Genomic DNA, 26,102 nt, shown 5'->3' on the forward strand with positions numbered 1-26,102 from the left:
AGAGGACTTATGGCGTTCCACTTAATGACATCATTTACATTTTGAAGGAGAGGCTGAAGACTATTATTTCAACGCTGTCTCCTGTCGAAACATCCTCTGCATGTACTATAACTTCATCAAGTCCTAGAAACGAGTTACCAACAACTTACATGACATCAGGTTAACATCTTTGAATGTAATTAAATTAAACATAATTAGCCTCTTTCAAAGCACCAAACATTAAGTCATTATGTTTTAGGTAAATACGAGTTAAATGAAAGTGCCTCCAATAATAGATGACATAAAAAAAAAAACATTAAAGTTTAATTCTAATCAGGGGAGAGAAGTTATTTTTTAGAACTTAGGAATTGTTGTTTGTTCTTGTATCTCATATGCAATGGGTGATACAGAGAGGTGTCCTTGTGAGCTGAAAGACAAGCAAAGAAGCGTATTAATCATTTATACCACATGGCCCGTGTTCCCAAAAAGACAGCATTGCGATAACTCATTCATGTTACCTCAGTTGTCTTCCTAAAAGGGACAAGAACAAGACAGTGTTTGGTTAGAGTCTGCTTCTCATTTTTCTTGTTTGAGACTATAGCAGGTTGAGTCTTAAGATGTCACTGCAATCCATTTAACAAAAGATAAATGTAAATCAGACACGGAATGTAAAATATGTTAAAGTTATGTTGACGTTGAGTCTAACAATACCCTATCTTTAAGTTTCCAAAGAATGCTTGTTTTGGAAAACTATGATGATCTGGTGGGTCACGTAGGCCCTGTGTGTTTTCAGTTATAGCTTAATTTATATCAAAACATCTTGTCACACAGCATTGTGTTGTACAGCACGCCAGCTTCGTGCATGTGCGTGCATGTGTGCTGCTAGTATGCAAATGATTCCTCGCCTTATTTGTTTTGGCGCTCTTGCTCTGAAGAAGGTTAAAGTATAAGCAGCATTCCGGTGTCAAAGTAAATCAAACTAGTGACTAATTAAACCTGACAACAAGCAGCTCATTTACACATTCATGTTTGTTTTGTTATTTGTATACTTCCCAGGTGGTTCGTGATTCATGGAGCAGTTGGTGCAATTCAGTAAATTGCAAAAGGCAACAGTATTTGCAGTTTCTCCAGAGTCTCTGTCCAAACCAAACCAAAAGAAACAAAACGCATGTCAGAATATGAAGAGGCCTATTTTCTGTCACATCTGCCTCGTCTGTGATCATTTCTTGAGAGTTTCAGTGAAACATGTAATACTAATGTTGTCACTGACATACTGCACAGACACAAAAATAAAGTTATTTTAGGCCCAATAATTGTCAAATTAAGACCAAAGACCAAACAACCGAAAAAGAGACGAACAACTTACAAAGCAGTGTTATTGTCTGTACTTGTCAACTCTCTGCCTGCAGCCAGTTTTGAAGATGAGAGGCGAGGAGCTCTCTGCATTGCAAACTGGCTGTGCATTACAAAATGTTGCAAAATGTTAGCAATTTTAATTGTAATGGCCATTCATTTTATCTTTCACAAACATAAAACCTGACAAGGAACAAGACCTAGATGTTGTGTTTGCTGTTGTTTCCTTGTAAGTGGAGTATGAGGAAGTAGAAAGATGTTTGTAGCTGTTGGCCGCTCCCAGTCCACTTCAACGTGCTTAAAAATGAACTTATAATAGGTTATTACATAGGTGTGATTAAAAAAACATTCTGACGGTAATATCAAACATTTAACAATATAATGACGTGCATGCAAACAAACTGTATGTTCACCCTCATGAGTCATCATCAACAGAGTGTCAATTAAGGTGTGGCACGATTGATTTACGAGTAGATGGTACACAGGAATCCACCAGCAGGCTGGGGCTCTTTGTGGTGACTTGTGGGAAAATGGTGGTGGAGTTGGGCATTATCTGGCTGACTGATTTAACAAGCATGGAGACCTGTTACAGTAAAGTATGCTGCCACACATTTATCTCAGAGCTTAACACCTGATTGATTCACCTCACTGAACTAGTGGACTTTTTTTTAAATACCTCTACTAATGGACACTGTCACAGAGAGTATCCTACACACAAGTCAAACTTGTGTTAGGCAATATTTAGAGATTAGTTAAAGAAAAAATACACACTACAGCGCTATATTTTTATTTTTAAATAAAAATACATCCAACCTAGGTCAATACATTTTATTTATGTGATGGTCAGCATTTTTATTTATTTTATAATTTGAATTTATATGTCTTGAAGTCACCGAAAACTGATTGACAGATGATTTTTTTTTAAAACTGTATAATTTGATACACAATTTACTTTGCCTTCATTCCATAATTATGCCTATTACCTGAAATAGCACAAAGCAGAATGGAAGAGATCCTGAAATTACACAATGTGCTGAATTGAGAATTTATCTTAAATCAACAATTATTTTGAATCACGAGATACCGAAAGATCCACACCTGCGAAAATCTAACCAAAAAATAAAACCTTGACCAAAAGTATTTTTCAAGTTCAAGTCTTAAAAGCATACAAAACTGTTGGCTGTGCAGCACCTTGAGAACAATGTGGAGGAATACATTGAGACATTCTGAGAAAAGGCCAGTTCCTTCGCACACGATAACAGCTTTGCACTATGTGAGTTTAAAACAAGGCCAGGTTAGGAGGGTACAAAACATTTTTAATTGCCCTGCAAATTCAATGAAAACTAATTCCACTCGTCCTAATCCAGTTTGCACGTCACTTGCCATCCAAGCAGTAATGAGTTGTCTAGACTGTCTGTCAAATGAATAACCTGTGGGCCATTCACTCTGTGGAATATATTAAAACAGAGCAAGGACAAGCCCTATGAGGGGACATGTTTTATAATATTTTAGATATTACAGAATGATTTATTTCTAAGTTGAGGGTAATAAATTGTCTAGTTTTCAGCCATAAATGGTAGCTTGCAAACGTCCATCAGGGTAAAACCTTTTTTGTGTGTCTGTGTGTTAATAGATTTCTGCTAAGGAACCAATGTGAGCGCCATCTTCATCATCCAGCTACATAATACGTGAAATATAAGACACCTCTCGTACAGCCCAGATCATTTTAAAATCTAAGGCATGCACTATATTCGAATAGGATGAGGGCAGAATTAATGTGAAAGGATTTTTTTTTTTTAAGTTAACAAAGAGAAGTCATGTTGCTGCCCTCTGTTGGTTACATTCAAATCTGAGCGAGACATGACTTGACCTGCCAAAATGAAATGAGTCTGTTCCTCTTTACCACAAAGAACATGTTAGCTGTGGCAGGAAGAATTTAGATATCATGTAAACAATTCTGTCTTTGGGTTGCAAATCTATTTTCTCTCTTAACAATGCATCTTTTCATCGTATCTAGTTTTGCTTTTGTATCTATCAATGGGGAGATTAATGAGAATGTGTCAGTACTGTAAAAAGACCATATTTATTTTTAAGATACAAAGTAAAAGCTGCAATCATATTCCAAAAAAAAAAATGATATTGCAGATCTCAAAACATCTAAAGCGTCATTTTATTTGTTTTTCCTACTGATCTGTTGATACAGAAAAACATTTGGATTTCAAATACAAACTGTCCAGGTTTATAGGTGAGCAAGGTGTTTAAAGACATGTTCAGGTCTGATTCATAGGCTCAGCATTAACAGTGTTGCTACATTTAGTCTTTAATGTATTTATATATATAAAAACTGAATATATATTTATTATCTTTTATCTATTATTATCTTGAAATAAGAAATGTTGTCTCAGGCTTTCTTAAGGGAAGGCCTTGCAAACCAGTCTTAGTATTTTATTATGTATTTGTAAAATAAAGGCTTTGAGATGTGGAAACTACCTGAGAAGCTAAAAGGATAAATATATGATTATTTAATATAAATCATATTATGCATATTTTATTTTTGTAGCCTATTTTTAAATGTCTCCATATTATTATTTTATTTGTTTTAATATGGTACAAATAGATAACATGGGTGTATAATAGAAATAACATTACTATTTGAGGCGTTTTTGTTTAGCCCTACATGTTTTAAATAAAAACAGTGACAATTACCATATTCTTCGTCTAGTGTAATCCTGTCTATTTTGTATTAATCCTATAAAAGCAAAAAACCTAAACATATTTTTGGATTAGATTGGTCGTCATGGTGGGAACGACACGCTGCCATGGAGGCCAGTCCAGTGAATCTGCAGGCATTGGTGGCCACTGCAACACAATGTTCTCTGTTAAAGGAGAGGTGTATCTAACGCTGTTCCGGGAGGGCGGGCACCACGGTCTGCCGTTCCGGGACCGTCCGTTTATCGTCCTCTAAAAACATAATTCTGACTTTTAATGATTATTAAAAGCATGTTCCAAAAACGTGCCTCGTTGTCTGCTCTCAAAGCAGCGCATTAAGGCCTGCGGTGGTGTTCTTACGCGGTTTCTGGTTAATGTAGGTCAAAGCAGTGACGGAAGGGTGTCCTCCGCTGAACCCGCGGTATTAATCCACATCGCAGTCCTGCAGATGGCGCGCACAGTCAACTGAGTGCCCTGGGTGCTCACCACGGTGCTCACACAACAATATCCGTGTGGAGCATACCCAGCTTGAGAGATGGCGATTGTCTGAAGCGACACCTCTGTCTCCTCCGTGCAGCTGGAGGGGCTGTGAAAGCAAAGTTCAAGAGTGCAGTTTCTCCTAAAAGCGAGTTTTTCACAGGCTTCCCGCGCAGCGTAGGCTACAGGAAGCAGGAGGGTTTAACTGTAGGCTGCTCGAGCGTAACCTTATTTGACCTCTTTGTCAGTAAAGCCTGGCTTTCAAGACGTACAGCTGCGCACACTGAACCTCCTCCGCCCTGTAGCCTATACAAGAATCACACACATGAATAATATATTGAAAGTATCTATTAGACAGTTACCCTCAGCGTGGTTCATTATTCTGATCTGAACTACAGACAAGCGTGTGCGCACACACGCACACCTGTCACTGTCTAGACAGGGAGGGGGCATTAAGGCGGTGGTGCGGGGGGGATCCCACATGACCCATTACTGCTTTATTCTATGCCAACCAGAATATATCTCAAGGCGCTGGATAATGACAAAAAAACCAACAACAACAAGAGAAAAAAGCAATCGCTCTACTAAATCTGATTGGCCGGCTGAACCGACACGAATTGTTTTCCCTGCTCGCAAACTCGAGGTCAGCTCGGGACGTTAAAAAATAAATAAATGAGAAAATAGAAATGCGTAGAAAGTAGAAGACACAGCAGACAATCTAGCTTGTTGGTGGCGGAAATGATTGACGGCGCCACTGTCCAATAGGAAGCCGCGGCGCAGCTGGCTCACTGTACTGGCAGAGGCAGCGACCAATGCAAAGTTCAGAAGCATGATGGACACATAACTGACAATTCCCCTGTCCTCTGATCCACACTGGGGAGAGATTTGAATTCATTCACAATTGTGAACGATGATATCCGAAAGCAGCAAGCTTTGGAGCCAGCACAGTAACATAAAAGACAGATATAGCATCAAATGGTGAGGTTTATAGGTACAATCTGTCTGTGGTGCAACAGCCCTGTAAACCTCATCCATTACAGGTTTCGTTATGCATCATGACTTTCATTTATGAAACTGCCTCGTTGTAGCTCAGGCAGCAGCAAACCTCAACACCTCGAAATAGGGGAGGAAAACTACTATTACTACAACTACTATTACTATAACTCCCACTACTTTCCAGAGAGCCATTATGGAGCCGGTTCCACCGTCCCACTGTGATCCCTGTGATTGGGGCACACTAATGTTGACGGATTTCTGATCCAACCCAAGACAGTGCACTGTTCTTCCAATAGCAGCTTTAAGTGAAAAGGCGTGCCTGCCTGCCCCCCCTCCTCCTCCTCCTCCACAGCCACCCCTCAAAGTGCTCGATGTATAGTTAAAAAATGGGAGGGCACACTTGAACCGAGCTGCTCTATGAAGGTAGGCTGCAGCGTGTGTTTATTGATGAGATGAAAAGAAGATGGAAGTGAGAAATGAAACAAAGTAAAGGAACATATTAAAAACAAACTATACGCGCTTCGTCGGGGGAAACAGGGGGAGCTGTGGAAACGCTGTCGCCACTTTTTAAACGAGCTTCGAAGTGCAGGTAAGAAATTGGGAAAAGTAGGAAAAGGGATGGGTCTTTTACAATATGTATATCGCTTTTATTACAGTGGATAAATTAGAGAAAGGTCCTGTGTGAGAGATTAAAACATGCTCGATGACTTTAGGGTGATGTGCATGAAATACCACTGACTTCCATGTAGTTGTGGCTAGCTTCAACCAAATATTAAGCTCCACATAATCGGAAACTTCATTCTTTAGAGGATCTCAGACATTCAATAAATGTGACGCCAGCGTAGCAAATGAAGTGCAACGAGTCCCTCATGTTCGGGGCTCAGTTTTGGCTGTTTTGTTGTTCGTTTATGTTCGAGTAGGAAAACGCGCTGCCCTGGCATGACGCAAGTTTCCCCATCTGTCATTATTCTCAACATGCCCCTTTACCTTTAGCCCTTTACTTTCGGATTTGCCCCCGAGCCGAGCTGGGGACACTTGAGAACAATACTGTGGGCAAAGTGTGTTCCCAGGTCTGTTTCTATCAGTCAGCGAAGCCCCAGCGATGCTCGCAGGCTGCTCGTTCACATTTTACTCTCTGAGAGCCCGGAACAACTGTGGCAGCCGACGTGCGCATTTGGCTTTTAGGTCAGTTATTTGAATCAGAGGAAACGCGTTTCCTTATTGCGATGAACAACACACTCTCACTAGAAATCTATTTCTTAAATACATTTCCACTTTGTTGAACTTGTCGGAAAGATGCTTTCGATGTGTGGAATACATTATTATAGCAGCGGTTCCTAAACTCAGACAGATGTCTAGCCTACATTTTTTTAATAAATTAATATCAATACGGCGTGGCATTTATGAGATGGAGTTACATTAAGATATGCTTGGCCGGCCGAGGGAAGGCTGGCTAACATTGTGTCTGCAGGTAAAACAATACTGCAGGTTCAGTTTCTTGGATAAATCACAAAGATCCCAATTCCAGAGGGACTGTGGTCTGGATTTTTGGTGCCATGTTTCCCCAAAAACGACCGATCTCTTTTATTGTCCCAATCCGCTTTTATTCTTGGCCTACAGTTTGAGAAAATGTTTGCGATGTTTTGGTAAAGGGTGGCCTAGATATGGGACCATGCTCTGGTGTAATTAAAGTTGCAAGAGACGCTTCCCGCATGCCTTTTGGGACATTTTGTTGCAAAATATGCATGGGCAACTCGTGATTCCTTTGCTCTTGCTTATTATGGCAGTGTAGAAGCAGTGCACGCTTTGGATAAAGTTAAAATGTGTGTATAGATTCAGCGTTAGCGGAACAATACAATTTAAAATGGAGCACTGGCTGCCTAAAATTCGCAGAACGGGCCACGGGGAGTTGATCCGGAGCAACATGTCAGTCTTGTTCTTTTGAGCTCCATATCCGTGCGCGTCTGCGGTAGTGTGTGCGTGTGTGTGACTGAAAAGGGGGCAGAGAGTGTGTTTGTGTTTGTGTGCGTGCGTGTGTGTGTGTGGCAAACAGATGTTGTCCCAAAGCGCTTGGCTTTGTCAGATAAAGAGAGTAATACAGCGTGTTCCTGCGTCTATTATAAGCACCACTGATGCTCGTACAATACAACCCGTACGCTAAACGATGAATATAGGCTCTGGTTGATGTACAGCAGGAGTTGTGCGCAGCTTTGCGTCCACACAGTGGTCATGTCAAAGGCTGGTGTGGTCACTGCAGGTGTGCACGTGAGAGACACACACAGGAAGGCCGGTCCGGGTGGCACAGGGGAGGCTGCACGCGGGAGTAGAGTGTGTGGATGTGCACCTGTTTGTGTAGGTGTCTGTTTTTTAACCACATAATTGTACGTTCATCCCTTCTCACTTTTGTTGTGATCACTTCCTCTCTCCGCCTTCATTCACAATATGTTTCCACAACGTAAACGGGCTGCACTCCTATAGGCTCGGTTATGTAATTGATGTCTGCACTGGATCGTTTGTTTTCTGAATGGACACATTTGGAGAGGAGCTGTGCGTGCAGCCCGGTGTAGCAGAAACCCAACATTTCACTTTAATGTAAGCTTTCAGCTGGGTGTGATTATAAACCTGTCCAATGAACTGGAGCATATTGATTGACAGTGTGCATGTGGGTGAAATGATATTGTCACAAACTGGATGGAATACCCTTCATCTAAAAAAAGAAAAAAAGAAACACCACATAAACGTAATGCCTCTTTTTTTGGACATTTTATGGTTTGATGAATTGGAGGGTACTTGTCTTATGTGCAAGTGAGCTCTCACCAAGGCTTGATGTCAAAAACTCTCGTTTTATGTGCACAGAGGTGTGCAGTAGCTGCTGAAGGAGAGACAGCCATTATGTGCGTTGGGAGTGTTTGTAGTGCAGAGTATCAGGTGCTCAGTTTCATCTCAGTTAAGTCACTAATGAGTATTTATATGTATATATTCCACATGTACATTAATATTCACAGTGTTTGAGCCATCGCCATTTGCCAGCTTTCTGTGTCACGGCTAAAACCCACCCATGACTAATGAATATTTAAGAGCATGTCTGCAGACCAAGGAAACTCATTATTATATGAAGGAGACCCAGCAGATACGCTGTAGACCTCCTCAGATGGAGGCAGGGGAGGGGGTGTTCAGTTAATCCACACTCAGCAATCAATCCCAATTTTCTTTTGGCTTCACCCTCCTTCACTTGTCCTCTGTAGCTTGTCACCCTCCCTTCACATTCAGCCATTTCTTATTGACCAACACACTCACCAAATGTGTCTGCAGCATTCAATTGTGCCCTGTGTTTCCAGCTGATTCAGTCAATCTTTCACACTTTTCTCCCACCTGATCATTTGGGTTTACTCAAGTGAACATTTGTAAAGAAACCATTATTCTGTACTAATGTAACGAGTTCTCATTTGGAAGAGATATATAACAATCATCTTGTACTGTAAACGCACACAGATGGCGGGTCAGTATTCCAAATAATTTTTTAAGCTCAGCAAAGGAACTGTTGCCCAAATAGGCAAGATGAGACATCTCTCTGAAGCTCTCGGCACCACCACATTTCTGGTTATTGCTTCACCAGGCTTTTACCTGGCAATCCTGGCAGCCCATAACCTACATATTGAAATGTACAAATATGTGTTCATTATGTTCTTTTTGATACAACTCTCTTGAAAAGATTTTGGGCCGTTGGTTGTCCATTACACAGTAGGTAGTGGAAAGGACAAGACTGAGCTATTAAAAGTGGTCAATAAAATAATTATTTTTAATTCTATGTTTCTTTCTACATATGTATGTTGTTTGATGCATTTTTATTTTTTTTATATATTATTCAAATTAAATGTAATTTAAATGTACATTTGACGAAAAAAAAGTGCATTAACTGGCTAAATAAAAATTTAATAATATAACTTATTGCGCCTTTGGACCTTTACAGAAATAATATTGCAATTCATAATTCTAAGTAGGTTATTTCACCACGGTATACCAAGAGAGTAAAAAAGAAATATGCACTTGAGTCCATCCTGGCACTTTGTCTAGCCCAGTTGAACATATTTGGCAGCCATTTTGGGAATGCAGTAGAGATCCATCGATATAACGAGCCACTTTGTGGATTGCATCCAGAATGTCACAGTGCTTGTTAACTGCTTGGCCTTTTTGTCTCAGGCGGTGTTTATCCTTTTCCCTCCCTTTTTACTTCCTGTATAATTCTGGTTCCCCCATGGAGCCAAACTAATCTTTGATGTGATTGCCAACTGAGACTGTTTTCAGGTGCAATGTGTTCATGTGAAGTCTTATAATTGACTTCAGAGTAGCCTTTCACAGACTTTAATGGTAAAGATTCGCTTTTATTTATGAAGAACGTATAAAGTTTCTCACCTCATGTTGATTGTAAAGACTTCTGTTTTACAGCAACTGGAGCTTTACAACTACATTTGAGTCCCTGGTTACCATGACAACCCTAAAAAACTCAGCTAACACGAAGCTCCAGAAAACTTGTATCTTATTATAATAATAGTGTATTCATTTTCCTGAATCTTTTTGATAACAGTAAAATAGAAAATAATTAACTCCACCTTGGTGGATTTTTTGCGAACTAGAAATGATTTGGCAGGCTAGCTGCCTCCTGGCTAACTGGCTTACATCCGTCTACCCACAAAGCACCTTTTTCACACATAACACGCTTCTCTTCACATTATTATAATTTTCTTATTCCTGAAAATACTAATAACACAATTGCAAAACCTATTGAGAATCCTTTGCCTTTGTAATTAAGGAGATAATTTCCCCTTCAGCTGCGTTATGCAACACAGAAATGCTGTTACCAGGAGTTATGGTGATTCCTTCCAGCTATAAGGCAAGGCTGGAAAATCATGTGCCTTGTTTTAGGGGACGGAAAATATATCTTGTTTATTCATGATCAATTTTCAGATAAAAAGATTTTTGAATAAACTAGGTCATTTATATTTAATGCACACATTATATTAAAAAATACTTTAATGACAGCTACAGGACACTTTTGTACACAATTGCTTAAATTGTAAGCATTGATCATGATTTATTTACAGACACCCTGTTTTTTTTACAAATTGGCAGAAAGATTCTGAAAGACTGGCCATGGAAAATTACTTTTATAAAACAACACTCGGTACCTAATCCCTTTCAGAGCATGCAGTGTGCGTAAAACCGTAAAACTTTAAGGCATGTCTTTCCGTTTTCAAGGACTTTTGTTTGGAATCTCCCCTCCCTGCAAGTATCACAGGAATGCTTGGTGAAAGCACACATTGATACTGAATTAGTATGTGCGAATGTGCAATGCTGTTGTCAGGAAGCTTTTGTTCGGCTTTAAAACCTTAGAAAGACTTGCCAAACACATGTAATAACCTTTGCTTAAGGATTCATGGCAAATGCAACATTAGTTTAGGATTGAGTGTTTGATATTTTCAACATATTGTATATATTAATACAAAATGAACATCCCACATGGAGGAGTTCAATACACACTTGCCCCAGGATAAGCCTTTTGTTTTTTACTTTTATGTTTACGCATACATTTGGTGCAGCACCAGACTTAATGGACTTAAACAAATATAATAAAATGTTGTACATACAGTACAAACACCATCCAGTTGTGGGTGCAACCATGTGTTACCATAACCTTTGCTAAAACTGTAACAGACTCTTTTGTATTTTACCCAGCTGGTTTTAAAAATGTCATTAAAAGGCATGGAACCAATTGAAAACTTGAAGACAACACGTACTGTACACAAGTGTTTTTTTTATTTTTTAGATGTATGCAACATGTTTTCACAATGTAATTTTGAATCCTATTTACACCACCTTCTTTTTTTTAAAACATGACGGAAGCGTTTAAAACTTAATTTGTATTCCCTCTCTTTAAACACACACGCAGGCCCAGGCATTCAACTGATGTGAAAAATGTATCCTGGATTCTAATAGCCAAGTTGTATGTTTGCCAAGCTGCATGTGTGTCCTCAGCTCACCCTGCTACCCATATGGTTTCCTACAAGTCACGGTGAGATCACTGCCTAGTTGAAGGGGGGGGGGGGGGAGGATCTTAAGAGGGTTTAAGAATATAAGAAAAGTAACAGGGTCTTTAGTAACTGTTTTAACCTATTTTACACAGAATGAGTGCTGTGTATTCTCTGCCTTAATCTTGGCTTCCGGAAGACTTTATAAGCCTCGTGCCAGTAAACAGCACCAACAGCAGCCAACAAGTCGCTCTCATGGTACATCGGCATGCAGTGTGCAATGGGGAAACTTATTTACTCAATATTTGTATTAGTGTTAGGTTAGTTATTTGTTTATTTAAATAATTCATTGTTGTTTATTTAACCTGGCAGAGAAACATAACTGGAATTTTGTATTTTGAAAGAAATTGTTTTAACAAACGTTTGTTTTCTTATTTATTTTCTGTTTAAATATGCATTTTTATTATAAAAAAGGTCAAAACAATTCTCCTCTGATACTGTCCACCTTGTTTATTACCCTGAAAACTCCATCATACTGGAAATTATAATTAATTTTTACTAACCGCTTATTAGGAATAAATGAGTGTTTTGGGTTATGGTTGATTTACAACAGTTACTGTACGTGAGGAAACACAGCGTTCAACCTGTTCAACAACAAACAATTGGCAAAACAAATTTCCGGTTTCAGTTTTTCCAAAGTCACCGGGCTTGTTTCACAACAAGTTTAAAATGGATTCAGTTTGTTCTGGTGAAATCAACTGGCTCGGAACACCTGCAAAACGTTTTCACTGCAAACGAACTCCATGTGTCCATGTTTGAATGGTTAATACATCAATGTTGAAGTAGTGGGCACCGATGGCATTCAGAATAAAACCGAGAGTAAAATACCTTGTGGCAGTTGCTATGTAAACTTTCATTGAGCCTATTTTCTTTTATAATGTATTTGAATAGATTAACTGACATGAATGCTTTTTTAGATAAAATGTCTTTTGTGGTCTTTCACTGCAGTAGGCACCTGGCTAGTATTTCAACGATGATTAATTAGCTGAATATTATTTCATTCTTAGCTCTTTTAAGGGTTATTTGAATGTATCCCAACATGCATTTATGGGAAGGCAGGGCATAATGTGGTCAGGTCACACACAGACAAACACACACTCAAAGAGGTAACAGGAGGTAGTCATTCAAAACCTTTACTCAACATTAAAACCCCTGTTGCAAAAAACCGTCCTTCAGCTCTTGGACTAACAAGGACACTATTAATGACAGAGAAGTAGCACAGCAGCCATGTGGCATGATTTTTATAGCAATGTTACCAGAAACAGCTGATGAGCTTAGGTTTCACTCTAGGGCTTATGGGCTATAGATTGTTACCATCACAGATAGTAATTCTGCTGCATTCAAAGAGCCCACCCCGACCAGCAAGTCATATGCATTATCAAGGCCAAAAGGCCAGATGATTATCATAAACGGCGGTGTTATCTATCTGCTTTGTGCTGCCTGGTAGTTGACTCTATAGTGACTCTGCTTTCCGTACACACATCAGAGAGGACACCCTTTGCCACACCAACATCTAATCATATCAGGAAGTGTGAAAACTGCTGAAAAAAAAGAGCAAGTAGTAGCTTCCATGATAAATATACTGCATGCGTCACTTTAATAGCACAGTGTATGTCTTTGCAACAGAGAAAAGGACAACAGATCAATGAAAATGTGTGGTTACAACTTGCTATAGAAGTAGTGTAACCACACAGCAACATAGTTTCCCCCCACAGTCATTCCAGGGATCAGTGGCTAGTATAAAGAGGTGTGCCCATGACAAAACCTGCCTGCAAAACGTATTCATCACAGGATTTTACACAACCAAGCACAGTCTTAAATAATATAAAAAATCAGACAGTGTCATTTTGAAATATTGCTAAAATGTCAACGAACCATTTCGCTTTTTTTATGTTTAGTGTTACACTAGCACGCAATAAATACTGTTAATGAACAACTCAATATTCATAAATATGGCTCAGATGAAGCTCATAATCATGGATTATTCATTGCAACTTTATAATCTAACTTTTACATTTATGGCTGCTTGTTGGCAAAATAGTACATGAATGCTTTACCTGTAGTGAGTAACAGCTCCAGTGTTGTTTATAGCTAATGGTGACTTAACCTGTTATGAATGCCTATGTTAGCTGATACTTTACTGTCCTTATTGTTCTTATTGCAACACGTTTTTCTTCATGGGGCTGTTCAGTGCCTTGTACTGTACATTGAAAACATTTCAATCGGATAAGATTTCTAGAGAACATCTCTATTCTTCCTTTTTTTGATGTTTTCTTAACTAGAAGGCTGATGACACGTTACTAAGCAGGGTGAAATCTTGAGTTCTTGGCCTTTCCCTCATTTCTTGGGAAATTCTTAGGTTGGCTTGCATCACAGGTTTGTCTTGCAACACAGTATTGTTGTATAAAGTTTCCTAATGTAGTTATATTGCACCCACTCCCCATTGGATTAACAGAATACCTTAGCTTTGTGCCAACATTTGTTAATTTCCAACTGCAGTGCTGTATGTTTAAGTCATTATAACTAACTTTTCACTGCCACTGGATCAGCGGTGCTAGTGCTTAGTGACAGGGTGTATAGGCCACTCATGTGGTTTGATTGTGTTTCACTCTGTCAGCATTACACTTTTAGATGGGTCATATGTCAAATGACCTGACAAGACATATATAATCTGTATTTCCAACACAACAGCTTGCCAAACTATAAATACTCTAACAAGTGCTAGTAACCCATAAGGCTGAAAATAAGCACGGCATGTTTGGTAAAAAGTCATCTGGATTGTATATCTTGTTTGCATAATGAGCAAAATGTGTAGTTGACGACACAGTATGTTAGAAATATCGTTATCTGAATATTGACTCACTTTTATGTCAGCCTGATGGCATGTGTATTGTAGTTGCCGTAGCTACAGGCGGAAGAATTCATCATAAAACCTTTTTGCAAAGTCCATTTTCACCGTTTTCTTTGCTTATGCATCGTTAACAAGCCGCCTGGTAACAATTTGGCAGCGGGTCGATCTGTTAACATGTCGTCACATTAACATGTTGGAGAGAGGTTAGCTTGCTGACCTTTGAAGCACAGATTGGCTAACTAATAGTGCTGGGCTGCGCTGAACTGCTTAAAGCACCCTCGTGCATTTTGTTAAAGTATAGTTTTCATCACAATCACATTCACAAATGGGAAAGTATTAATCCGATTTTTTAAATGCGAATCTGGCTCATGTCCAATTTTGTAAGGCAGCAGTACAAACCATATTGTCAAATGCGTGTAAATCTTTTTTTATTATTATTACCATCACCCATCTCGAACATTTCATAAGAGTGAATGTCACCTAACCACCTTGCCACATGTTACCTAACCCTAACACACACACTCTCAGGCACACCCACACATATTTATACACACTGTGTGAGAACACCTTTATGATAACCCTATAAGTGTTGTTTATGAAACTCAGCCTATAGCTTGTGAGCGAACACCATTTTCTTTGGTTTCCTGAACAACTTCTAAATACTGTACCTGTGAGATTGTGTACTCTGTTTCGTATCTGTAGCGTCTCATAGCAACTAACTATTATTTTAATGATTGATTAATCTGTCTATTATTTTGTCTATAAATTGTTGGAAAATAGTTAAATAAGTCCATCACAGGTGATCAGAGTCCATTGTGATTTCTCTAATCGTCTGGTCTTGTCCAAAGATATTCAGGTTAAATATGCTATTCACATCATAGTGACACACTTAAACTCAACACATCTGAAAGCTGTGCTGTACTCTGTATGAACTGTATTGCTTGAAAGAACCGATCCCACACTATCGTCTCATAATTCAGCACAATGTATCTTTGTCCTTTTTTTTTTATCTCCCAAGGACATAAAATCACAAGACACTTTGTTCTTGTAAGAGATACAAAAGTATACCTCCTCTCAATACTACACATTGACGTGTATACTTACTTTGCTTGCATGTGCACCGTCCAGGCATAGCCATATGGACATGATAAGAGTTTTCTTCTTCCAGACATATTGAATTAACTTCCCTTTATCATGAAATACTAGTAATAGAGAATGATGAATCTTTGCTTCATGAAGACCTCTCGATGGCCCGGGAGGTCCTTTTTTGGAGAGGCAAAATGTTCTCGACGTGTCTAGTAGGTGTAGAGAGGCAGTTGCTGTGGACACTTGTGCCTAATTGATAACTCTTGAATTTAGCATTATCTGCTTCGGGGGTTGGAGGTGTTTTGGAAACTATCATATGAGTAGTCAGATGGTTCTTTTTGGTCAAATGCTCATTAACAAAAGCACAGCCATTTGCCAGCTCTGAGATTTTTCTTGAAAGCTCACCAAAGTGAAATACAGTCTTTATCATTTCTATGGCCTAAAGCCAACAGTGGCTGTTTGTTTTTTTGCCCTCTTTGCTCTTTTTTGGAAACTTCATGAAACACAGTGTGGAACATTCACTGATAGGCTATAGCACTAATTCCTGAATGTTTGCGCGCCTGAATAAAGTATATTAGATGTAGATTATCCTCCCATCTGTAAATAAACAAAGGATCTGCTATGGATAACGGGTGGCGGTGGGTGTGTTTTTTGACAGTAAATTTGAAGTTGAACAAGCTGTCCTGTCAAAAAGTGTTTAAACTGTCTTTTATTTGTGTAATGTCGTTGTAGTGTGTGTTGTTTTTTGTTTGCTGGAGGAATTAATTTGAAAGCCGCACATCCTGTCACACTGAGATTCATTTGGACTGCATGTGTTATCACATTGATCTGCTGTGCTATTTGAGACATTTTAGTGGCAGTGGAACTAAACGTGAAATGTTAGATTACATTTATGGGGACTATAAAACAGTAAGCAACAGTTCGAGTTAATGCACAGTGCACATGTATGAAAATAATAAGTTATTATAAAGTTATTCAATTTCCATAGTCAAGGCCATAACATTACCCTGGAACTCCGTAATAACTACTTCAAAATGCTTTCACCAAGAGCATTTGAAACAAAAGAAAATCAGTGATTGGGATATTTTGTTCAAGTGTTTGCATAGTTTAAACTGTTCTCGCTGGTTATATTGGATATTTGGTCAGGAGGGGAGAAACATTGGCCTGTTCTGCGTTGTAGGTGAAGAGCCGGTTCAAAGTACAGGAAGACGTTTCATGTCGAAATTTGTTAGGACAACACCCTGTTCTAATGTAATTCAGACGTGTTATAATTATCGTCAGAGATTTAGACACATTTAAAAAATATTTCATTGCGGATGTTTTGTTACACCATACAATTTCAGTCAAAGGAAAAGGAAGAAAAAAAATGTGTAAAGAATCTTGGCTCAACTTGTCAACGGCCTACGTGCTTATTGAGATTTGTTGTTACTGCTATAAAGGCAAATCAATTACATTTTGAGCCTGTGAGGTGTTTTCTGCCGAAGTGTGTGTGTGATTAGTTACCTACCTGTTAATTGCTTCCTAACATTATAGACGTACACTCGACTGTAATAAGAGACACGACGGCACTCTAAATGACTCTGATTTAATCATCCAACACATTGTTGGGCGGAGATGAATATTCAGTTACCTAAAAGATTATTTTTTAATCGTGCCGATCAAAATGAGCCAACACACACAACAGCATTAGCTGATATTTAATTAAATGTATTTTTTCCGAAAAGTTTGAGACGGTGACAGAATACATTGAGTTGTAAATTGTTCTGTCAGAAGAGTGAAATGAACATCCGGTGTCTATTGAACACACCTTGAATTATCACTTGTTAGAACGACACTTGAACATTTAAAATCTCCCAGTGTGCTCGCTACATTTGAAAATGATCGACTAAATGACATTAAATCACATATCCAGACCATACTATTAAAGCATAATTTCTGGTAGTTTATATGCTAATGCATATGGACTCAATGGATGATTGAAATTAATAATTACAATGTTGGACAGCGTTAAGCAGAGATTTCAAACAAACTCATAAATTACTATTAATTAGGTGAGGCACAAAACACTGTTGATAAGTGCAGCTCTGCATCACATTCAAGTCGGTACTGTATGCACATGCATGGACACGAGCTTTTGCACAATGCCCCGTGGCCCTTTTGTCTCCAGATTTAAATGTATCAAGAGCCTTGAATATATGCCTGTAGTGTGTATTGTAAGCAGAATTTGCATATTCAGGATGTATATTATTCACATGGCGGATACTGTTCCTTTCATAAGCACGCCTCTTATGTCTGTTCTCAACCCATCCCCCATCCTCACAATTGTATCCCCCCCCCCACACCCCCCCCTTGATTAACTAATGTCCAATTCGATGCAGCGTATTTCATGCACTTGTCACCTAATACAGGCAGCTGATTAACCTGGAGTCTGGCTGGTGAAGTTGCAACCCTCATCTCCCCGTCTTCTTTTTTTTTCTTTTTCCTCCTCCTTCTCCTCTTTTCTTTTTTTTTTTGTTGCCCCCCTCTTCCCCAGCCTCCACCCCTCCTCAGTCTTTGTTGTGGCGGCAGCAGCAGAGCATGCATTGCACTGGCGGTCTGAAGCATTGTGTCTGATTTCCAGCAGACAAACTGACCTCTGGGGATTTATTGACAGCAAACTCCACAGAGGCAGACACAGAGCTGGGAGCATGGAGAGGCAGCCAGAGAGGGGCGGAGGGTGTTTGGGGAAGGTTCATAAGGGAGGGAGGAAGAGGAGGGGGCACAGACAGAGAGACAGACAGATGGAAGAAAAGACGGGGCGAGAGAGTTTCAACGTGATGAAACAGGAAACAGGTAGAGGCACACAGAGAAAGAGATCGATACCAGGAGGGAAAACACACACCCCGCATTTAGTTGAACGTGAAAATGAGTCTTGTGCTGGAGCGTTAGGAAGTGAAAGAAAATGGCTGCCTCCTACAAGGATCTAATTAATTTTGAAGGATCATCAGCCCCTTTAGTCCAAGGCAGGGTACAGGAGGGAGGGCGGTAGGAAGGGGGGGGAGGGAGGGGAGGGAGACAGACCCCTGGGCTGATTAGAATTCACTGCAGGTAGGCGCTGGCTGCTGCTCACCCACTGTGTCACGGCTAAAATGGAATCACTGTTGTGAGTGGCAGTCTGGGCAACTGAAGCCTGCTTCCCTTGGCCTACTCCTTTGTTGCCAGCATTCACCTCACTTTACCCCTCAGGCAGGTGGATTTACATGTCTGGATGGTCCAGGGAAGCCACAGAGGGAACATACATGTTTGCATTGTCGAAGAGAACACACACAAAAAAGGCCTGTGGCATCAGAAATACAGTTACATCTCAAGCTAACCACTGCTGGAAAATACTAAAGGTCAAATATTTGCTAACGTTATGGATTCAAGCATTTTGGCTCGTGTGTATGTGTGCTGTTCTCTAAAGAGCAGGACTTACCTGATATTTGTTTTACGGTTGTCTAAGTACATTTTTAAATATCTCAGTGAAAGCGGTTGGGTTAAGGAAAGGGTTACTCCTACAGAAGGGTTTATGCTTTTGGCTGATCGAGTTTTTAAGTTAGGTATTAGAACGGTTAGTTTGTGTAAAAGGGCTAGAGGTTACAGTTACCATTTAGAGCTAAGGTTAGAAAAAAGTTAACATTTAGATTTAGGGGTTAAGGGTTTCACTGTAAAATATATTTTCTGTCCTTGCCGAGACGGAAAAACTAACCAGTTTGTGTGTTTGTGTGTGTGTGTTAGTGCCAGAGAATAGTACAACTCAGTATCGAGTGATCTCCCTGCTAAACACGCTACTACTTGTCTATATCTAATCATCAGATTTAACGAGGGTATTTCAAGAAAACACGAACACATCTCTCTGGCCGCAGTACTTCTCAAAGTGGGGCCTGTGGACAGCCGTTTCAGATTTGAAACTCTAACCCCTCAGATTTGTTTTTTTCTTTCAAAGATTCTGCTCTTCCGTACATAACCAAGGATAAAAATCCTCGTATTATTTCACCATTTTGATACTTTCATACCTCTGTGGGAAAAACCCAGAGGTCACTTGCCTAAAATCACATGCTTTGCATTTGTAGATTTCACCTCAGTGTCTCAAAGCGGGAGGTGTGTTTGAAAGCACTCTCGTAAAAGAATAATGTGTCAACATTATGGAGGTCTGGTCAATCCCTAGCCCTGTTCTGTTCATTCAGCAACACACTGTTGTTTTTGGCATTTCACAGAGAGCACTTGATGTCCCTGTTGTAGCCAGCGTGACATCTATGTAACATTTTTCACCCAAAAAAAAAGAGAGTTCAGATCGCAATTGTGATTACGATACAAACGCCAATGAGTGATACATTCCCACCTCCTGATACACAGAGTGATTTCAACATACTTTAAAAGCTATGGGGTTGAAATATTGGAAGGCACTTTAACGAGCGTGAGACTAATGAGAATTGTAGGGGCATTTTTCATGGGTTCAATGTATTTCATTTGTATAGCTTTCCTGAACCTAAATTATATCAGTGTTTGTGGCTTTAATTTGGTCGGTTTTACAAAAATGTTGTTTCTACTTTTGAGGTCAAACCTTGGCATAATATTACGATACACATCCAGCTCATCACATGCTAAACGTTGTTGAATGCCTGTCTTGTGTTTTTGAATGAGTGCCTTTGTGTGTTTAATATCTGACTTATTCTACTATTATTACAACTTCTAACGTCTGCTCTACGTCTGTATTAGACATTGTCTTGTTTAGTATTATGTGGATCTGAAATTGATAAAGAACACACACTCACACACTCACACACTCACAAACACTCTGAGTGTGGCTGAGACCTTTTCTGAAATATTTAATCTGGCAAAATGTTGGAATTTAGATCTTTGGAAGGGTGTGGTTCTGTTGCCCGGCGGCTCAGATAACTGCTGAGAAACCGACTGGCTGTAATACCAAAATGATTTGCAAACTCAATTTGTAATTGGCGGCCATGTGCTCACAGGAACGTCCATTTGTCTTGCTTTGAAAAGTCTTCACACATCTGTTGCAGCGTGTCTGTGGAAGATATTTGTGTTACTTCGGCTCCCGGTTCATTAAGGGAGTGGCAATATCGACGAGGCAGTATGTGGCATTAAGATTTGTCTTTGTCTTTTTTTTCTCCCCCCCTCCAAACACTGTGGCAGGGAAACACATGATTTGGACAGAGAGGACTGACAGCCTTGCCTAGCGCCCGGCCTCTGATCAGCCATCTCCACCAGCAAACTGAAGCTCGACCCGCACTTCATCACCAGCCACAAGCATCTTTGGAACCAAACGTCATCTAACTGTGAGTACTGGAAGGCTACAGCTTTTGTTTTTCCCTTTACATGTATGTTATAAATAACTAAGCTGGGAACAAGCGTTAATACTCTGTGCTAAAGCTATAACACTGCTTATGCAGTTCATTTGAGGTAAACTCCTTTTCATTTGGATGGACACATCTGTTACTCTAAAGCAGGGTTTTATTGTTAATACCATCATTCAATTGATTTCTACACATTATAAAACAGTTTCAAAATGATTAGGCATCTTTCGTGTCCAAGTTTGTATTCCATTTATACAATAGTTATGTGTAGATCCTGACATTTCAACATCACTATATTTTTATAAATATATTTGTTACTTACTGAAATAGTGTAAAAAGCATCCATAACGTTTCATTAACATGTATAAGTACAGTTTCCAAGATCATTATGAGGACATTCAAGAAAAGGGCTGTGTTTAATAATCATTCAAATAAGGTCAACCGCTTTAATTAAATTAAAGTCAAGCATGTTTAAATGCAGAATAAATTAATTGTACAGCATTTATAGAACCCACAATTCACATAATTCCTACACTTACTACCTCTGTAATTTAGATTTAGATTTTCATTTCTTTTCACATCTAACTGGAGGGAAAATCTTGAGTTATCTTACACACTGATCAGCCGGGTCACATCTACTGTATTCCTAGGATAGTTAGGAAGCGCCATCACAGTGAACACATGGCTAACAAAAGAGGCCTGTCCTCAGCTAAGCCCAGTGCACCACCTAGTGGCGGTTGGAGGAAATTCAGGAATACACACAGACAGAGAAACTGGAAATAATTACACGGGAACCATCTTAATTGTCTTTCGCCCTTTCAGTGGCTAATGTTCAAATCACGATTCAAGAGACACATTTAGCTCACATGTTGAAATGATTTGACTCTCATCCCTAAATTATTAAATGGGGGGAAAAAAATATTCAAATAAATAAAATAAGTATAATACTTGCATCATGTTTTTACTTTTATCTCTGTAAAAATACACATCAATAAAACATATCATATATTTAATCAACAAATAATATTTGGTAATTAATTAGTTAATAGTACTATAGTACTCATGGTTGTTTTCTAAAATACAACCCTTTTTCTTTTACTTATGAACATTCTGTTCTCTCACATAGTGTGAATTTATTTATTTGACTACACAATTCTATTTCTCATATATTTGTCTTACTTGAAACCAAATATGTAAATATATTGTTATAATACATGAGGCAAAATAATATTTTTGTAAAAACCTCATGATAGGAATACCAGTGTGTGTAATGCAGTGAATAATGATTTAAGTGTGTGTCAGAGTTTTTAAGTCCGGTGTGTTGCTTCCCGCCTGCAGGTGACATCAGTTGCAAGGGGATGACCGAGCGCATTCATAACATCAATCTCCACAACTTCAGCAATTCTGTACTTGAGACCCTCAATGAGCAGCGCAACCGTGGGCACTTCTGTGACGTGACTGTTCGGATCCATGGAAGTATGCTGCGAGCTCACCGGTGCGTGCTGGCTGCTGGAAGCCCCTTCTTTCAGGACAAGCTGCTCTTGGGCTACAGCGACATTGAGATCCCTTCGGTGGTCTCAGTGCAGTCGATCCAGAAGCTGATTGACTTTATGTACAGTGGGATCCTGCGGGTGTCTCAGTCAGAGGCCCTGCAGATCCTCACTGCTGCCAGCATCCTACAGATCAAGACCGTCATCGATGAGTGCACTCGCATCGTGTCCCAGAATGTGGGCCTGGCTGGGCCGGGGGGGTTCCCCATCATACCGGGAGACTCTGGTCAGGAAACACCCCGTGGCACGCCAGAGTCTGGCACCTCTGGGCCCAGCAGCGACGCAGAGTCAGGTTATATGCAAACAACATCACAAAGCATGGACCGTGCATACACATCACTGTACTCCTACCCCGTCCTCACTCAGCAGAACGGCAAACGCGAGCGCTCCCTGTACATTAACCCCATGTCGACAAACTACGATCCGACCCTCAGCACTCAGAAGAACCAGCAATCTCAAGACCCGCCCTGGATGAACCGCATCCAGGAGAGATCTCAGCAGGTGGGCCGCTTCATCTCCACAGCCGAGTCCACCCACTGCCGCAAGCAGCCCCGACCGGTACGCATTCAAACAGGAGGGGTGCACATAAAGCAGGAGGCCGACGACGAGTACAGCTGCTACGACACTATGGTGGACTGCCACGACGACACTGATCATACTGAGGGTGTGGAGAGTGAATCCAAGGTTGAAAGTTTTGACTCAGGGGTGAGCTCCTCCATCAGCACTGAGCCAGATGCTATGGAGCAGCAGCCATACCTGGGCTTCACCCGAGAAGGGGTTGGGGACGGCCACCAAGATGAGGGGGGTCCGGTGCATATAGAGGTCAACGACTCGTCCCCGGAGCAAGTGCAAGACCCGGAGGACGGGGACACATCCCACAGCACTAGTGACAGTAGCATGATGCAGCCCCTGCCAAACTCAGTCATGCCCCTGACAGGTGCCCCGCACTACATGCGCACGGCAGAATCACACACCAGCAACCTGAGGATGCCGCTCACCGTGACCAGCAATTCCCAAGTGATGGGCCCCGCTGGAAACTCCTTCCTGCCCACACTCTTTCCTACACAGCCGCAGAGAGACAACAAGCCTTTCCTTTACCTTCCCGGCCAGCAGCAATCCCAGTTTGTGACCGTGCCGCCTCCTGCAATGCCATCATTCCCGCACCCCATGTCGGTACAGCATTCGCCAAGTCAGCAGCAACAGGTCGCAGGAGGTCCGGGGGAAAAGAGGCCCTATGAATGCAGTCTCTGCAGTAAAACCTTTACTGCCAAACAGAACTTCGTCAAACACATGTTTGTCCATACTGGTGAGTCCAAAAGTCTTATTTGTAGCAATGCTTTTTCAATGTTAATAGGTTTAATTTAATGTTTGTGTTAACCATTGTTAATGTAGGTTGTAGTTGCAGAAATACTTGGAAAATAGATATATCAGAGGTGTTATTTAAAAAAACTGATTCAAATACTCTGATTGTGAAAGATATAATGTTTCCTAATCATAATACAAAACAATTTTAGAGAAAAAGGATTTGATTTCGATTTGTTTTTTGCAATAGGGCTGTGTCATTTTAACACAGTGAATATTATGTGTGTACCGAGGCTTGTACTCGATCACACTAAATGAATACCTAGTGTATACTGTTAAAACACATTGTATAGTAGGTATGTTAGCTGTGATTCCATACTGGAAAAGTACAAAAACTGTTGACTTTGTTAACATTTTGATCTAATTTCCAGTGCCAGTAGATTGCTCATGCAGCACATCATTACACTGTGCACTCCTGCACTGACAGCCTTATCCATCATAAACTATAGAAATCATCATCCCACATAGCAAGAATTAGATGTCATATAATTAGAATATCTCAGAAAAATTGCCTGCTCAAAAAGCCATTATTATTCATTAGAAACCATTGCTTGTCCTTTGACGGCTATTTCAAACAAAATGTCCCAGTTTGACTCACACAGTTGTGCAGAGCAGAGAATAATCTGAATGTCTCATGGTAATCAAAAGATAATTACCTTTACTCTATCTTATAAAAAATATGTTTCAAAAAGGAACACAACGTCTGTATGATTAACCATAATATTGTATGGCTGTCCCTAGAATAAACTGAGTATTTAATACAACATAAATAGTTTTTATTTCAGTTCAAAAGTAGAAAAGTAAGAGTATTAATCATTGGCTTCATTAAATTGAAACAAGTAGGTACATTAATTCACTCAGTGCCGCAGCAAACAGTAGATTCACAGGACTTCATTAACTTGCATGATACAAATTGCCTATTCACAGTTTTATCAGTCTCTTCCTCTACCTGTTAGGTTTACCGAATTATTCAAATGTTAATATTTTACAGCCAATGCTGTCACAAATATGAGCCTACGCCTGAACAAATTGACAAAAATACCAAATAGATGGAGAAATGATTTGCTCTCAAATTGGAATGAACATTATTCTGTGCTTTCAAATTCCTCCTCTTAACTTTATCTTTCTGTGTCTGTAAAGTCATTGCATCATTTTTTACTTTCCATAAATATAAATGCGTACATGTTGCCAATAACTGCATCAGAGCTTCATTAAAGGAACCCTTTTCTCACAAAGCTGTAGCATACAACACATAGTGGAAGCACTAACATAACAATGTTAATGCAAGTTTAAATAATTCTAGCCTGAGGTATGTTCCTGTACTGGAAAAGTAACTGGCTTCAGGCGTCAAGTGTTCCATATTTTGTAAACCTAATCCTCAAAATATGTCTCTTCTTTTTCCCCTAAATGCCTTGTCTTGCATGTACATCCAGGTGAGAAGCCTCATCAGTGCAGCATCTGCTGGCGCTCGTTCTCCCTGAAGGATTACTTAATCAAACACATGGTGACACACACAGGGGTGCGGGCCTACCAGTGCAGCATCTGCAGCAAGCGCTTCACCCAGAAGAGCTCTCTCAACGTCCACATGCGGCTGCACCGTGGAGAGAAGTCCTATGAGTGCTACATCTGCAAGAAGAAGTTCTCACACAAGACCCTGCTGGAGCGCCACATGGCCCTGCACAGCACAGGCAGCGCCATCATGTCAGGAGCCGTAGGCACCCCGGGGCCCGTCTCCATCCCCATGCCTCTGGCGGTCCCTGAGCCGGGGGCAGGAGTGATGGCCCTCGCCATGCCGGTGAGCGCAGGTGCTGGAGTTGGGGCTGGGGTTGGAACAGGAGTGGGTGTAGCGGCAGAAGCCAGCTGCCAAGAAGGGACCACCTACGTGTGCTCCGTCTGCCCTGCCAAGTTCGACCAAATGGAGCACTTCAATGACCACATGCGAATGCATGTCTCCGATGGATAAGTACTAATAGATAAACTTCTTTCAAAAAGAATGACAAATAAAATGGCACTAGATTTTCCTTTTCTTATTTTGAGGTATGAAGAGTAATGAGTATAGACACTGGCACATTAAGTTTCCCAAAAAAAAAATCTTTTTTTTGTTTTTTTCTGTTATTCTAAAAGAAAAAAAAGATGGTGGCCTTAAGGCTTAGTAGTTTGATATTGATCTACTGGATGGATCCTAACTACAGGCCTCTAAATGTATGCTTTCCTAAAATACTGATTTATGTGTTGAACACTACCGAAAGGCCTACGAAAGAAACACATACACACAAACACACCTTTAGAGTAGATGTGTCTGAATGGATATACGTGT

At 40.2% G+C, this 26,102-nt stretch overlaps 1 protein-coding gene across 1 annotated transcript; it reads left to right on the forward strand.

Annotated features, from left to right (window-relative positions):
* Nucleotides 1–5,878: 5,878 nt before the first annotated feature.
* zbtb20 (zinc finger and BTB domain containing 20) lies at nucleotides 5,879–25,815 on the forward strand. Its single transcript, XM_034140262.1, has 4 exons — nucleotides 5,879–6,103; nucleotides 20,713–20,855; nucleotides 22,212–23,729; nucleotides 25,219–25,815. Exons 3-4 carry the CDS (start codon nucleotides 22,232–22,234, stop codon nucleotides 25,746–25,748), a joined length of 2,028 nt encoding a protein of 675 aa, XP_033996153.1. The 5' UTR covers nucleotides 5,879–6,103; nucleotides 20,713–20,855; nucleotides 22,212–22,231; the 3' UTR covers nucleotides 25,749–25,815.
* Nucleotides 25,816–26,102: the final 287 nt, after the last annotated feature.

Source organism: Trematomus bernacchii, unplaced genomic scaffold, assembly GCF_902827165.1.
Source record: "Trematomus bernacchii unplaced genomic scaffold, fTreBer1.1, whole genome shotgun sequence".
Lineage (NCBI taxonomy): Eukaryota > Metazoa > Chordata > Actinopteri > Perciformes > Nototheniidae > Trematomus > Trematomus bernacchii.